Source organism: Bubalus bubalis, chromosome 7, assembly GCF_019923935.1.
Source record: "Bubalus bubalis isolate 160015118507 breed Murrah chromosome 7, NDDB_SH_1, whole genome shotgun sequence".
NCBI classification, from domain to species: domain Eukaryota; kingdom Metazoa; phylum Chordata; class Mammalia; order Artiodactyla; family Bovidae; genus Bubalus; species Bubalus bubalis.
In genome coordinates, this window is record NC_059163.1 from 22,845,140 (window position 1) to 22,862,769 (window position 17,630).

At 36.2% G+C, this 17,630-nt stretch overlaps 1 protein-coding gene across 1 annotated transcript in view; it reads left to right on the top strand.

Annotated features, from left to right (window-relative positions):
- The window catches only part of ANTXR2 (ANTXR cell adhesion molecule 2), a 171,562-nt gene that overhangs the window by 89,812 nt on the left and 64,120 nt on the right, over positions 1-17,630 (top strand). The window contains exons 13-16 of the mRNA XM_006048760.4: positions 821-865; positions 2,310-2,402; positions 7,638-7,805; positions 8,099-8,179. Coding sequence (XP_006048822.2) covers positions 821-865; positions 2,310-2,402; positions 7,638-7,805; positions 8,099-8,179 — 387 coding nt within the window. The remainder of the gene's footprint in view (positions 1-820; positions 866-2,309; positions 2,403-7,637; positions 7,806-8,098; positions 8,180-17,630) is intronic.

Consider the following 17,630-nt stretch of genomic DNA (forward strand, 5'->3'; position numbering starts at 1 on the left):
CTAATAACAGAATTGAAACATTTGACCTTAAATGAAGTGGAGCAGTTATATTTTCAAAGTTTTCCTTCTTAGTATACAGACTTGGATGTGTACCCGAATTATCAGAAGCCATTGGCACTTGGTCAGTCGTTTTCTATCAGGGTGGTATGAAAGTCCAGACACCCCAATACCAGTGAAGACCATTTAAATCAGATTTCAGTCTATATTCCTCTCACATAAAGAATTAACCATATCAGACTTAATGAAATAATCCACTGAGGAAAGGAATCTTAGCTAAGAGGTTGATTTGTTTCTAGGAAAAAAAAAGTGAGGAAAGAGTATATTCATTTCCCTTATCTCATCCAATGCAAACTGATTTTTATATCATTAATTTGAAAAGAATCAGCAGGAAGACTTTGCTAGTAAATACCCTCTCCATTTGAGGGAACAAGCTGTAATCTAGTGAAAAATGTTTGCATTTTAACATTAGAAGAAACACCTAGTGAAAGGTATTTGACAGTTTTCTTGTTATTCACCTGAAAAATGAAGCTATAATGTATCTATTCCATAAAGATAAAATGAGTGAATGTGCTGGTTGGTTAGCTAGTTAGTTAAAAAAAAAAACAAACGACTAGTAGTTGCTAGTTAGTCAAAAGCTAATTAAAAAAAAAACCCAGTTTTAAAGGGCGATAGGGGGATAAGTATTGAGAAGCTAAGTTGATCAGGGACATCTTTGTCACCACCACAGTATTTTACTAATCTAATTATTTTATACATTCTTATTGTCTCTTCTCGATGCCACTGAAGTTCTTACATTTAAATTTTTTTTTTTTTGGTACAGGTTATCAAGGATCCTCCTCCACCACCACCTTCTGCACCAAAAGAGGTAAATGAGTGCTTAATAAGTGATGTGGGTATTTTTTTTTTTTTTGTATTTAGATATTATGCCAGATCTGATCAATTATGCTGTTGTTAGGTAACTCTGATATATTGACTTTTGAGTTTATGACTAAGTCACTTGTTATTTTTCAAACCTTGTGGTTTCTTTTACATGTTAGAAGATAGGACCTTCATACATTGATAAACATAGACTTGCTATCAGGAGCAATAGTACATAGAGATTTAATTTACTTTTTATACCAATATGTGAATAATTTGCTGTTACTTACCTTATTTACAAAAAGTTGGAAGATCTAAGCTTGCAGTTTAAAGATATTATTACTTTCTTCAAATTATTATTACTTTTATATTATTGCTATATGCTGTATTATCATACTATTAGTATAGTATATATTAAATATTATATTACTAGTATATAGCATATACTAGTAATATTGTGTTAGCAAGAAGAAACATGGCATTGTGCATTTTCAAAGCTTCGCAACTACCTTTTTAGTACCAATTTTGCAGGGTTCAAATTTACACACATGTTGAGACTTTCAGTTCAGTTCAGTTCAGTCGCTCAGTCATATCCGACTCTTTGCGACCCCATGAATCGCAGCACGCCAGGCCTCCCTGTCCATCACCAACTCCCGGAGTTCACCCAGACTCACGTCCATCGAGTCAGTGATGCCATCCAGCCATCTCATCCTCTGTTGTCCCCTTCTCCTCCTGCCCCCAATCCCTCCCAGCATCACAGTCTTTTCCAATGAGTCAACTCTTCTCATGAGGTGGCCAAAGTACTGGAGTTTCAGCTTCAGTATCATTCCCTCCAAGGAAATCCCAGGGCTGATCTCCTTCAGAATGGACTGGTTGGATCTCCTTGCAGTCCAAGGGACTCTCAAGAGTCTTCTCCAACACCACAGTTCAAAAGCATCAATTCTTCAGCGCTCAGCCTTCTTCACAGTCCAACTCTCACATCCATATCTGACCACAGGAAAAACCATAGCCTTGACTAGACCAACCTTTGTTGGCAAAGTAATGTCTCTGCTTTTGAATATGCTATCTAGGTTGGTCATAACTTTCCTTCCAAGGAGTAAGTGTCTTTTAATTTCATGGCTGCAGTCACCATCTGCAGTGATTTTGGAGCCCAGAAAAATAAAATCTGACACTGTTTCCACTGTTTCCCCATCTATTTCCCATGAAGTGATGGGAAAATAAGGTAGATTCCATGAATTGTGAAATGAAAGGAGCTCTTATATTCCGTAGAGCTTCACTAGAAATTTATACACGTAAGCAGAAGTACATACACATGTGCTATGTGTAATTTTTACTATATTTCTTCCACATCAGTGGTACTATTCAGAAAAATATCTAAATGTGAGCCAGTTCTGACTAAGTAACATTTTAAGAAATTATTAAACACCTTTTCAAAACTTGTATCTGCATAGGAGGAAGAAGAACCTCTGCCTACCAAGAAATGGCCAACTGTGGATGCTTCCTATTATGGTGGTCGAGGTGTTGGAGGAATTAAAAGAATGGAGGTTGGTATCTCTTAAAAAATATAGAAGCTGCTAGTCTGGAATATATATTTTTAGAACTATTAAGCCATGGAAACTACTTTTCACAGCTCAATTTCCTAATACCATCCAATTTTTCTTAACATGTGGTATTTTTTTGGGCAATTTTTTTTTCCATGGAATAATTCTAGCCATTTCAAAACTGTGCAAGAACTGACTTCATTAGCCAATGGATTGCATTGATAAGACGCCTGAATTCTAAAGGGCAAAACAAAATTAGGGATTTTCCTCACTGTTTTGGAAAAAATGACTACAGAGAACATCAACTTTGAAGAAGCCAACTACTTAAAGTTGTAACAATGATTGTCTTTGAAAAGATTCAGTAGTTAAGTACTGTTTGGGGAGAAAAAAATGTTAAACTATTCAGTAGAGTGGATATGACCCTATCATAAATGTAGAGGAAGTACCCTTAAGGCTTTTTAAAAATAGGTTTTATATTATAAAGTAATTAGCCTCCAATGAAAATAAACTTATATTAAAACATGAAAATAAAAATAAAAATAGGTTTTAGTTGCCACTTATGAATAATCATAATTAATATTAAATATCATTTATAGAATGTATTAAATTTTTAGACTGGCAAAAAGTGTGGATTAAAATAGAACTTAAATATTATATCTTACATATCAAATGAGGTCTTCTTATCACCACAGACATATTTTTCAATGTGATGAAATAATTAATAATAAGCAAGCCCTGTCAGCACTGACCCCTTAACAGTGGCAGAGATAAGCCAGCTTCCAATCCAAGGGAGCAATTGGAGGGATCTTCTCATTGATATCATGACTTTATTATTAATCACAGATCCTGGCAAAGCATGTATATAAGAAGATGTATGCAGCGGGAAAGCGGTTAGACAGGAATTAGCACAATGTGTTAGTAGTTGTCTTTGAATGGAGTGATTTTCAATTTGTGTTATGTATTTCCCTGCTTGTTCATGACCTATTTGTCAGTGAGCATGTACTAATTTATATCAGAATAATAAGCCTGATTCCACTTTGAAATCCACACATCTAGAATGCCACATGACAGTGGGGTTCAAATACACTGCACGCGTGCTCGGTTGCTCAGTCGTGTCCAACTCTGCAACCCTATGGACTGTAGCCCGCCGGGCAGCTCTGTCTATGGGATTCTCCAGGCAGGAGTACTGAAGTAGGTAGCGCCTCCCTTCTCCAGGGGATCTTCTCAACCCAGTGATGAAATCCAGGTCTCCTGCATTGCAGGTGGTCCTTTACCATCTGAGCCACCTGGTATATCTGTTCTTATTGAAAACGCAAGGAATTGTGGCAGATTTTTGTTATTCCAATATTCTAGTATTCCAGAGATTAGGAGTCTCTTTCTACAGAAAATAAAAGCATATGCATGAGCTCCTGAATGGGTTCCACGTTAAAAGGCATATTACTGGAATATGGTCAGGAAAGCCATGGGGCCATGAACATCCTTGAGTAACTCACATTTCAAGTTTTAAGAGTTATTGACTCTTTTATTTAAAGTTTAGTTAAATTTATTAGTGAAATTTATTAATTTGTGTTTTAGTTTTGACTTAATTAATATGAAATTACATTGCCCTTTCTTTTTAGCTGAAGAAAATTTATGAGAAGGACTCACTTACTGTTAATAAATCAGAGTCCATTTTAGTCATAGATAATTTTTTTTAAGTTTTTTCTTTAATGTGGACCATTTTTAAAGTCTTTATTAAATTTGTTCAATTTGTTTTACATTTTTGTTTCTCAAAACAATATTGTTTGTTTCTATTTTACATTTTGGTTTTTTTGGCTGCGAGGCATGTGGGATCTTTTTTTTTTTTTAATTTTATTTTATTTTTAAACTTCACATAATTATATTAGTTTTGCCAAATATCAAAATGAATCTGCCACAGGCATACATGTGTTTCCCACCCTGAACCCTCCGCTCCCCCTGCATTGGAAAGCAAAGTCTTAACCAATGGACCACTGGGGAGGTTCCCTAACCATGGATAATTTTGGCTACATTTTATGGACTACTCCATCAGTGAGGTGGAAATAAGGATGGGAATGATGAAAAAAATGAGCAAGTAAATATGGGCATCACAAGGGGGAAACACAATACATAAAAATACACAATAAAAATATACTGAGAATTAAGCACCATTAGACTTTTTCAAGTATGAATTTATTTAAACTTGGAGAGGAAAAATAGAAAACATACCTTGTTTTAAAATCATGCCTATTCAAATCTGGAAAGTATTTTCCTTAAAAAAAATACCTTAAAGGGAAAGTAAATAGAATTTTAGAAATCATGGTACATCTGAATTAAAAAATAAGTCTTTGTAATTAAATGTTGTTTTAAGCCAGGATAGGAATTTTAGTAGAAACTCTTTCTTCCTTCTCCTTTACATTAAATACTTAAACACTATGGTAATGATTATTTGCAGAAAGCTGGAGCTGAACTGATGTTAATAATAGCTGTTAGCACAACTGAGCCACAGTACCTCATGACTTCACATGTGTGTTTCTGGCAGTTCAGCAGGAAACTGTTTTTGTTTCTTTTCTCAGTTCTGAAATTGCTCCTTTATGATACAACCTCTGAATATGCTCAGAAATTATGGAATTTCATTGTTTATCATGAAAACCAAATAGAATTGGAAACATTTAGCTATCAAATTTGAACTTTTAAAAAAAATATTCAAAAGTCAGATATATCAATTTTGTTAAGGCTGCCTTTAGCAATCTATTCTTATTATTCTTTTATCCTTTTTTGCTATCTCAATGTGGTCAAACTAAAATATTAAAATTTATACATGTAAGTATGCATATATATTTAATTGTTTTTAAGAGTTTAAGGAAAACTCTATATAGTGTTTCCTAGCTTTAGAATTTGAAGTTGAGTGAGAAAGGATTGTGCTATTGTTTGTGGTGATGATGATAATGATGAAACAGCTATGATGAACTAAGAATAATGGATTTATGTAATGCATTTATTTTAGACCTCAGCAACTGTAATTGGGGCTTCCCTGGTGGTTCAGAGGTAAAGAATCTGCCTGCCAATGGAGACATGGGTTCATTCCCTGGCTTGGGAAGATTCCCTGGAGAAGAAAACAGCAACCCACTCCAGTGTTCTTGCCTAGAAAATCCCATGGACAGAGGAGGTTGGCAGGCTACAATCCATGGGTCACAAAAGAATTGGATGCAATTTAGTGATTAAACAACAGCAACAACAATTATATATTGTGTTGGCCAAAAAGTTCATTCAGTTTTTTCCATAAGATGTTGTAAAATGGACTTTCCCACTAATCTAGTATCATACATTTAGTTGTTTAATAGTTGAGTCCTTAGAAATGCCATGTTGGGTGAGAACTCAAGTTCAACTATCTTCGTGTTCTTTATCTGAGAATGGTGCCAATGTTATTTAGAGGAAGGATACAATTACCATTACCTCTGTGATATCAACTGAATGCTGCACTAGTTAAAGTCTGAGTTAAAAATCTATAACTTCTGAATGGTCCTAAATTTTACCTACTTATACTTCTACTCGGAATTACTTCTTTATGTTATGGTACTATTTGACTATGTATCTTATTTTGTTTGTTTGTTTGTTTGTTTTTCTCTTAGAATTGAGACTGTACAACTGCAGGAGATGGGTCCTGGGTTTAGAATTTTTTAGTTCAATTTAGATATATCTAAAGATTTTTAAAGTTTTAATTAATCTAGGCAGAGACACTGATTTGAAAGAGAAGGTCATTTCTCTGGAAAGAAAGCCAACTATCTAGCTCTAAAGGTTTAATGGTGTTTAAAACAATTTTAACAACCTCATAAAGAACATTCTAGTACCACTGATCACACTGAAAGATACAGATACATTTTAATGACTCAACAGGGTCCACTTGAAATTGAAAACCTATTCTAAAATTGTAGTTAAAAAATGGTAAAAACATCTAAGTAAGCCTTATCAAAAAGCTATGAATAGATCCTTCTATGAACAGTAATCATCTGTATTCCTGTCTGCTAATTCAGGTCATTAAAATGCTTTTAAAAAGCTTATTAATCATTTTTTCTTTGTAGAAATTACTTAACACTGGTGAGTCACTGTGTGCTCAGGACAGGCCTTCCTGTTTCTTTTTAGAGCTTCACTTATCTTTGTCTTCTTTGGTAACATCCTTGCTTTTTAGACTTCTCTGCTGCTCTTGGATGAACAAAACCTTCCTCCAGGGGCCGCATCCTCTTCACATCCCCACACTGGAAAAAAATTTGGCTCAGATTTAGCCAATTTTCATTGAAAAATGAAGAAAACATCACTTGACCTTGCAGTTGTTTTCAGTATCCAGGGTTTTCAGAGAAAGGAATTCCCCCAAATTTGTGGAAATCTCTGAAGTCTCTGAATTCTTTTCTTCAGAGTCTTTTCAAATTTGTCTTCCTTAATGAAAAATGTGTATGTCAAATAACCATATCCATATGAACAGAGGAACTGAAGACTGAGAACTGCTTTACAAAATGAAGATAAAACATACATAATTATTTTTACTTCCAAAGGCGAAAGTTTAGTCATACTTTTGTCTTTAGTCAAACTTGATGGAAACTTTGGAAGGAAAAATTAACTTCTTTTATAAAATATATTTGTAAAATTTGAACCTAGTTGAAACATCTTGTCCACTTCAGACTAACATGTTCAAATCCCTGTCTTGCTACTTACTGCGTGGCTTTGGGCTCATCACTTAACCTCTCTGTATCTTTGTTTCTTCCATGGGAAGCAAAAAACACAGTATCTACCTCATAGCATTTTTTGTATGGATTAAATGCAGCTTGGCCCATGATAATTATTCAGTAAATGCTAATTATCATCGTCATTACCATCTATTTCAACCATTGTCATCAGTATATAGGTGTGTGTGTTTAGCTAGAAGGAGAACATACCTAGAGAATAGAATTACACATTTCCCTTGTAAAATACAAATTAACTCCTTATTTGAAACAATGGAGAAATGGTTGGCTGTATCAAATTTAATCGATGCCAAATTTTTATAAAGGGTCTTTATTTCTAGAATCTTGATATTAAATACATAAGGAGTGGTGAAAAATCTGTTAAATCTCAGAAGAGAAATTTGGAGTTAGCTTACTTACTCATCTTTTGACTCTGAGGTGATGAGGCAAGAACCAGCTGAACAAGAGTCTGTTCTCCTAGGCCACTGTATGTGTGATAGCAATATTTCCCTTTGTTTTAAAGGTTCGTTGGGGTGATAAAGGATCTACAGAAGAAGGTGCGAGGCTGGAGAAAGCCAAAAATGCTGTGGTAACCCTTCCTGAAGAACCAGAGGAACCCGTCAGACCGAGACCACCGCCATCTAAACCCACACACCAGCCTCCTCAGACAAAGTGGTACACACCAATTAAGGTGACTGTTCAAACTTTGTGGGATTTAACTGCAACTTCCTAAAGTGTAATCCTTTTAGTCTCCCCGTAGGAGGACCAAGGTATATCAAACAACAGACATTCAATTTACCTTCTAATGACTAACTGAGTCATTTCTCAGCAACAAGAAACTCTGTTTTTGTTATTTATTCATTTAATTTATGAAAGAAATGAGAGTAGAGGAAAAGACTTTATCTTCTTCATTTTAGTTCATTTATCTAGCAAGCAGAGGTTGAGTACATTTCCCAGAGATTTACAGATCATGTTTCCCTTTAGGGCCGGCTGGATGCGCTCTGGGCTTTGTTGCGGAGGCAGTACGACCGAGTTTCCTTGATGCGACCTCAGGAAGGAGATGAGGTTTGTACCTGGGATGTGTTGGGAAAAAAGCTGGATTATTCTTTTAAGGATGAAATAATTGATGAGATTAATATTTTCAGTGCCAAGCTATATTTAATGTTATATGATTCTAGCGTGGTGTTTAAACTATCAAAACATCTAAATCTTAAGATTTTACTTCTATGAGATGGAGATAATTTTAAAAACATCTGAGTTCAACCATTTAGAAAACCAATTTGAGAAAATATTCCTGGAATATTCCTAACAGATCATTTACCCTTTGCTGTGACCATAGGTAGAGAGAATTAGGTGGTTTGTGAAGCAGGCTTTTTCATTACCAAACCACTGTGGTTAATACAAAGTTCTTGTATTTAAGAAGTTTGTGCCTCTGTTCAAATTAATGCATAATCTAGAGTTCTGCTTCTCAAACGACATGTAACAACTCTCTTCTTCAATATGCTAGACTTTCACTTTATAGGTTTTAAAATTGTTTTCATGCATCATCTTAGTTTTCTGTCCCCTAACTTAGACATTAATTTTCAACATTTTAAGTGTTGGGTATAGTGGTAGCACTGAAGATGTATTAGCAAAAACAAGAGAGTGGTTCCAACACTCTTTTCAGTAACCTTCTATATTCCTTTAACTCTCATGATTAAAATTTAGTTTTATGGCCTTTTCTCATTTGTACTAATTTTGACTTAATTCAATAATTTATAGATTATAAATATGCACAAGTAATAGCATCTGGTAATATTGGGGGGTACAGATGATAGACTTGCTCTTAAGAAATCTAAACTTTGGGATACACACAAAAATACAATTTATTCCAGAACATGATCTAAGCCATATATAGATAAGCATCAAGTACTCTTGAGTACATGGAGGAAGAGATATTAACTCTTCCTGGAGGAATCTGGGAATGTTTCATCAAAAATAGAGGCTTGCTAGTTTTAAAAATGCATAAGATTTCATCAGGTGAAGCTAGGTGGAATGAGTATTTCCACAGATGAAGCATCATGAGCAAAATCTCTGAGGTAGCCAAGAACAGTGATGTGTGGATTAAAAGATAGTCTGGGGGTTGGGGATTCAAGCCAGAATGATGAATTGGGAATAGAAGAAATCTTTGAGTTTGGATAAATTGATATATTTGTGCTTCTGAATGATGCATTATAATCATTCTTTCATTAATTCAAACAAATATCTATCTAATGTCTAAAATGTACCAAACACTGTGTTAGATACCAAATAAATCTAACATTCTTCTTAGATTATAGTGCTAGAATAGTTTACACATTGCCCCAGCAGGTTAAAGCATCATTTATTTTTCCATGATTGGAGAATAATGCTTTCATTATTTTGACCAAAATTTCCTTTGTTTTTTGAGAATTTGCTCATTCTTCTGTCTGATATAATCCTAGAAACTTTATCCTAACTCTTGAGGTTAAATTGTTTCAAAACTCAGAATTTTTCAGATTTTAGGAATCTGATACAGTCCATGTATCTGTTTATATACTGTGGAAAGCATCATCTCCTGAGCTCAGTGTTGAGACATTCTGTTACAGAAATATTGATTAGTACAGGTGGATAATAATAGACCATAAATACTCTTCAGTTAGTCCAGGTCAGTTTTTTCTTCCAAGTGTATTTTAGTGACACAGTTAACACGAAACTTTCAGTTTTAAAAGATTTTGTATTTAAAAAATATAGACAAAAGATAGTAAACTTTTATTGTTTCCCAGTTTTTTGTTTACCACTTTTTTCACTCTTCACCTATATATGTGACTTACGATTTTTAAATTTGTTTTTGTTTAAATGCAGGATTTTTAACTTAGTAAATATCAATTGTTGGTTCAGTTAATTGATTTGCTTTTCCATCAGGTATATATTATGAGTCTATGTGTGTCTGACACAGTCTGATTTAATCTTTATTCATAATACCTATTCTTGATGGCTTTGCTGCTTCCAAAATTTTGTCAACTGCAAATTTTTGTCCCTTATTTCAAATTCAGACCTCAGTGGGGTACTCCATGAGCACCTTCTGCACAGATTGACACTCCACACTGTTAATTGAAATGAATATGGTAAAGGTAGAAGCCCACCAATAGTATTAACTCAGTTTACCATCTTATTCACAAGGATATTTAATAAATTTTATTAGTTTTCTGTATTTAAGGTATAATGTATATTTATGTATTCACCCATTCAACTGAATCAGTGATGCAAAATTATTTGGTTCTGGAAATCAAGTAATTATGACATGATTTTTTTTCTTGCTTCTAATTCTTGCTATGATCTTTTATAATATTTATTATTTTTTTAGACTAGGGTTTGATGTCAGACCTATAGTTTACAGCATATAACTTTTTCCCTTTAGACAGCCTGGGAAATCTTTGCCTTCCCCTCTTTTTATTTTTCATTTCCCTGTTTTTCATGTTTCACAAAGATTATTAAGAATATCTGAGTTTCTGTCACCTTTGTATCATCTACCAGGACCTCTTTGATAGAGTTAATAGAGTTAATTTGATAGAGTTAATTCCAATATTAACTTCCCATCGTCCATATGCTAATTTCTTATACTAATTTATGCATTTCTTATACACTATGCTAATTTTCTTTCTGGCTTCTTCTTCTTCTGAAGTCTTTTAATTGCTCTATTCTTTTCCTCATGAGCATAGTAAATACTGTTATTGATAAGGCCCACTCATGGGACTTTGGTACTTATGCCCCAAAGAATCTGCATCAAACATAGGACACTTCATCTTAGTAAATGTTTGGTGGGTTTTATTTTTTAAAATTTTACAATGACTGGAATACATCAAATATTATTATCCAAAAAGTAATATTTAATTATTTCTCTAAATAAAATTGTTTGCATGGTACATGGAGTAATCTGTGCTGATATGCCAGCATCCCACAAATTTTATTTTTAAAAAAAGACCATATAAAATTTCCAATACTTTTCTTTTGCTTTAGAATAGCTTTCGAGAACCTTAATTTACCTAGTAAGAAATTGAGGACCCAGAGATAGGATAATAAGTGATACAGAACATATTTGGCACAGCTAATTTTTATATATGTTAGTAAGATGGGATGCTTTGCTTTCGTAATTATCTAAGCAGGAGAAGAAGACCATGGCTCACTGTTACCTTCTATTTATTGTGGCTAGTTAGGTAAGCTCTCAGAAATTAAACTGTCTGAACCCCAAGGTTTTTAATCAACTTAGTTTATATAGATATGGTTTATCTCATAGGATTACATGGAGTAGAGGAAAATTTAAATTTAGAAGACAAAGATGTCCAAGTAGCAGTGTCCTCTAGTTCTCTGCCTATTCTTTGTTTTGGATTTCCTAGGCAAGCTGGGGCATAATCACTGAATGAGAAAATTAGTCTTGGAGGGTTTTTTGGACACATTTAGATAGCCAGATTTACCTATGACTAGGCTCCGCCAGCATAAGGAAGGATAAAATTCTAACTTCAACTTGACTCCCCTGAAACCAATCAGTACTTGATAAAACTAAGTTAAAATATAGATATCTGACTACTCAGACAACTGATGAAAGATTTCTTAAATATGTGTGTACTGAACTGACTGAACTGAACTGAACATATACAATGTATATAGGTATATATATGTATCAATATTGATTCCCACTAAAAAGATTTGTCTCTGCATATCAAATAGTTCATTGGAATATATGTTACTAGCTGTTCAAGGCCAGTTCTTTTTAAGAAAAACTTAATCTTATCAACTGGTGAATAAATTTTGCAAATAATTTTGTTATTTTTCTGTGCTTGTAAAGGCTTGAGTGTATTTACTTTTGACTATGCTTCTTGTGAAATGTGTGCATAATGGTATGAGGTGTGTGTGTGTGTGTGTGTGTGTTTAAAGCAATTTGTACATTGCAGAGATTAGGAGGACTTTTGCAAACATTTTCATTTCGTTGGGCATGGATGCAGTTTTGCTGTATATTGTCAATAAACAAATGAGAACGCTTTCTCATTTCTCAATTTTAAAGAAAGAAATAGTCATGCTCTTTCTTTGGGGGCGGGCGAGACACAACAAAACTGCTTGAGAGACAATAAAACATCATTGTTTTCAGATTGTGGCTGATGGTTCCAAAATAACACCACCTCCCCTTAGTCAAAAGCGCGGTTTTCCACCTCGAAAACCCATCCTGTCATGGCTTTATAAATTGTTTACTTCAGATTCTGCCTCCTGAGAGTCGAGTTTCATAAACACAGAAGCGTCCATAGAACCAAACCCGGAGTCACGCACATTTCCCCTGCAAGGCCCGTCACGCTGAATTTCCAGCCAAATGGCTCTCTTTTCATGGCTCCGAGGCCGCAGCGGGCTCAGTGGCAGCATCCGCGGCCGAACTGAAGTCCTTGATCAAGTAACTGAAGTTCAGGCGTCAAGTATCAAAGGGACGCCAGACACCTCTTGCTCGGCCCCCGCCCTCCGGCTACCTGTGGGCGCCGCCAGCCCCCGCCAAGCGGCGGGACGGCTAGGCTGCGGGGCTGCGGGCGGCCGGGGGGCCGGGCTTTGATGGCGGCCGCCGGTCCTCGGAGTCATGAATGTTTCAGCGCGCGGGCGCGAGGTGCGGGCGGCGCGTCCAGGTGTGAGCTCGCAGGTTGTCGCCGACATCTGTTTGCCGCGGCGGCGGCGGCCTCCCCCGGCCCGCAGCGAGCGGCCGGATTGTCAGCGGAGGTAGTTGAGAGCGGCAGGACCGTTTTGGTCTCCCTCTCGCTGCCTGGAGGCCTGAAACACCAAAGGTAGGAGCAGGGGGTGGACACAGCTGCGCTCCCGAACTTGCCTTAGGCGCGAATAAAGAGATCTAATGCAGTTTGACTCCGTGGCGGTGGGGAGACGAGGACGGAAAGCCACTTCAGAGACAACTTAACGCGGCAACATCTGCCGCCAAGTTTCCAGGGAGTGACGGGGGACAGCAGGTACCCATCGAAGTCTCCACATAAACAGCCTCCGTGAAGCAGGGGACTCTTTTGAAGGGTCTCCATCAAACGGGCTGGGGTCTGCAGCAGGCGTTTGTTTGGTTTTCAAAGAGGTGTTTTGTTTTTGCCATAACAAGGTAATTTATAAATGATGCATTAGCAGGCGTTCTCTCTCTCTTTTTTTCCTTTTCTATTTGAAAAGAGAGTTAGAGAAGCAGCAAAGCAAAGAAGAAAGCGCAGTCTTGGTTAGGGAGCTGTTCCACAAACCCAGTCAATCTCCAAGGAGCTTCTTGTCTGTCATCGAGGTTATGTTAACCTTCAGACCGCAGTCCCTCCTTCACCAGTAAGCAGACAGAAATTGAAACACGGCCAGAAAAGAATGCTGGTGGTAGTAACACCCGTGGTGAAGTATGCACACTATGTCTTTGTTTTTTAAACTTAGGGCTTTTTATTACACGGAGATGAAAGAGAATTAGGTTTTCTTGCCAGATGTGTTTAAATTTTAGTAAGACGAAACAGAAAATTGCACTGACTTTAATTTTCTTCTCATTTATAAAGGCTGCGTAGCGATAGTTGGGTATTAAAAATCAAAAGTAAGAATAACATGTTAATGGAAGTGTTTTTTTTTTCCTTTTAAAGAAGTTTTCTCCTCTACTACCTAGATTCAGCCAGAAAAAAATCTTAGGGATTTGTATAATTCGCTGAGATTATTGCAACAACTTATAATTGTGCGCACACAGTATTGACACAACAGATTTGTTAAAAAATTAGTCTGACAAGTAAAGCTTTGGGGTATGGTAAGGTAACAAGGATTCTATGGTAATATAAACTGTTATGGTTAATAATATTTAGGCAGACTCACCTGAGGAACTAGCTGGGCGGCCACGAAGATTAAGGAGCTGATCCAAAGTGGCCTTTGGAGTGAGGGCAGCCAGGGTGCAATGACCTGAGGAGAAATGCTAGCACTTGGCAAAGTTTTCATCAGTCGGTGGTGAAATAAACAATATAGGTACATAGCGAGTTTCCAGTTAAGCTAAGTTTATTCCATGGAGAGGACTTCCATTAATTGTGCAGATATTTTCATTTTTAAAAATGATTGATGGTAGCTGCTTAAAAAAAAAGTTCATTATAACAGAACTCAGTGCTAGTCCTCTGATTTTAAAAAAAATCTACAGACAAACTCTCCCACCAAATCCCAGTCTGAGAACATAGGTAGCACTGGTTTATTTAGAAGGCACCAGAGAAGCCTGTGGAGAAGGCAATGGCACCCCACTCCAGTATTCTTGCCTGGAAAATCCCATGGACGGAGGAGCCTGGTAGGCTGCAGTCCATGGGATTGCTGCGAGTCAGACACGACTGAAAGACTTCACTTTGACTTTTCACTTTCATGCATTGGAGAAGGAAATGGCAACCCACTCCAGTGTTCTTGCCTGGAGAATCCCAGGGATTGGGGAGCCTGGTGGGCTGCCATCTATGGGGTCGCACAGAGTTGGACACGACTGAAGTGATTTAGCAGCAGTAGCAGCAGAGAAGACTGAGAACCTCAGTGGTAGAGGATTCCGGCTGGACCTCTGGCTTCCATCTCCAGATCTAGATTTAGGTTCAGTCCTTTGTCAGTCCTGCTTCTGAATTCTTGAGCTCCAAACTAACAGCCTCACCTCTTCAGTGGTTGGTTTTTCAAGGATTCTTAACCCTCCCAAGGATCACTCTGAACACTCATGCTTTCAAAGCAGCGCTCTGTACTATCAAACCACTTCATCTTCAGATCGAAGAAGCATCTGGAAGGCAGCGATTTTGTACCAGGATGGCTTTAAATTCTGCATCACATCTGCAAGACGTAAACCACTTGTGGATGTTTCTGAGCAGATTGAAGCTTTCACTCAGACGATTTGATGTGCAAGATGTCTTCAGTGCTTGGAACTGTGCGGCTAATAACTGCATTCTTAAACTTCGTTTTTAGATTCCATGTAAATACTTTGTGTCATATAGCCAAACGTAGATTTTAGGGACTGTACTTTAGCTTTATTGAGTCAGTCCTACTGAACACAAAATGCCTGCAATGCTTTCACTTTTCCCTTTTTATACTTAAATGAAAGAGTAGAGAAAAATATCATTTGTAAAAACTCCTAAGTGATTGCTTGCATTTTGTTTCTATAAGATCTGAAATTTTGTATGGTCCTTTAGGCCAAGTAGGATGCGACAGCACTTGGAAAGAATACCAGTAGTTGTTTCTATCCTTTTTGTTACCACCAGTATCTTTCCATTCTTACTATCTTTCTCTCCCGTTCCCCCCTCCCCCCCCCCCCGGAAAACAGATTTAGTAGGCAGATTTATTTATTTAATCTTTTGGCTGTACTGCATGGCATGCATGAGGATCTTAATTCCCTGACTAGGGATTGAACTTGGAGAAGGCAATGGCAGCCCACTCCAGTGCTCTTGCCTGGAAAATCGCATGAATGGAGGAGCCTAGAAGGCTGCAGTCCATGGGGTCACAAAGAGTCGGATATGACTGAGCGACTTCACTTTCACTTTTCACTTTCATGCATTGGGGAAGGAAATGGCAACCCACTCCAGTGTTCTTGCCTGGAGAATCCCAGGGACGGCAGAGCCTGGTGGGCTGCTGTCTGTGGGGTCACACAGAGTTGGACACGACTGAAGTGACTTAGCAGCAGCAGCAGCAGGGATTGAACTCTTACCCCATGTACTGGCAGCATGGAGTCTTAACCACTGGACCATCAGGAAAGCCCCAGTTCTTATTACTTCTTGTCATTACATTTCAGGGCGTCCTTAAAATACGTTAAATATCCCACTTAAATTAGCAGAAAGAATTAACTTTGGTTTACATATATTTGAAAGACAAATTTTTACTAGAATAACTCATGTCGTGAACATGCCATTGTTACAATTTCCACTGTCTGATTTATGCGTGTGTGCATGTGTGTATATATATGTGTGTGTGTAATGTTTAATATAAATGTATGTGTATATATAGTCCTACAGAACATATTTTTCAGTGTATATGTCTTTGACTAATGTCTGTTTCAGTGGAAAATAGCAAGTTCAGAAAATAGAGTGCTTTTTTGATACTATTTCATAGCTTAAATAAAATTGTTGCTTAATTATGCGTATAAGCTGGTGAAAGTGTTGATTCAATTTGGTTCCCCAAAGTGAAAAACAGAATATGCAAATTTTAATCATTTAAATTACCCAAAAAGGTTTATTTTTTCAACCAAAGTATAAGTAGAACTTAGATATTTAATTGGCTTCTTACCCCTCTGATCCAGAATGTATTTAGTGGCCTCATATATATGTTATATATTAATTTGTAAGTTTAGGTAGAGATATTTCTTTGTTAGAATTGATCAGCAACCTTTAGAAAATCATGAGACAAAAATTATTAAATTAATATAAATATCCTCTTCTTGAATTAATGCACTGAGTTTAAAAATAAGTCTCTATCTCTGTGTTTTTTTTTTTGTCACCAGTGAGCTTTGGCACATTAAAAGAATACTTTAAAAATATCAACTTTGTTAACATTGGTTCCATGGCCAAATGCATTATTGTATTTGTGGGGAGGCTGGCGATCTCCCTGTCTTACTCTTCCACCATCTTCTTCTGCTCCCCCTCTGGCCAAGTACATTATTTTCTTAGGCGTATATACAGTTTTGTTGTTAAGCGCCTGGAGAACATTAATTAAATCATCCGATTGGGAGTAGAAATGTCAGCAAAGGTAGATTTTTAACCTTTCTTTTTCTGTGTTTACTTTTTCTGTAGCCCTTATGTAATTTTAATTACAATAGATTAAATTTATATTTATTTAAATGTCACCTTAACAATTTCTGATAATTTACAGAAATTTATATTATTCTGTATATCTTAAATATTGCTTTCAATTTAGAGCCCAAAGGATATAGTCCAATGAGGGAAAAAAGTACATTGTTTTGTAGACAGTTTATTACTTTAACAGAGAGCCTAATGATGGTGCCTTTATGTCTACCAGGCCCCTATTTATAAGTTCAATTTAAGGAAACCTTTGTAACTCAGTTAAGGAAATTGGCTTGAGTAGGAAGCTTTCATTGTCCCCTTCTTTTAAAAATGAATTTATACTAATACATTGTATAAATGTATACTTTTAAGGAGAAATAAATGACATTTTTGGCTAAATAGCTTTCACTTCTTTTTCTACTTCTAAATAAAACACTATAATTTTTATAATATGCATTTATAATCTAAGTAAATCATCTTTAAAATTGCTTCATATAATCTTATATTCTTCCCTAATTCCACTCTGAATCAAATCACAGCCTCTAATATATGAGGAATTTGAAACTGTTGTAAACTTTGAGGTAAAAAATAAAAATGATTTACTATTCAGACTTTGCAAAAATTATGTTTAAGAATGCCAATGGCCATTTACTTGTTTACCATTTTTATTTATCCGACTTTGGATTAAAAATTAACTCCTTTTATTTCAAAGACTTATAAGGAATTTTTTTCTCCTAATGCTTTTCTTTTTTCAGTTA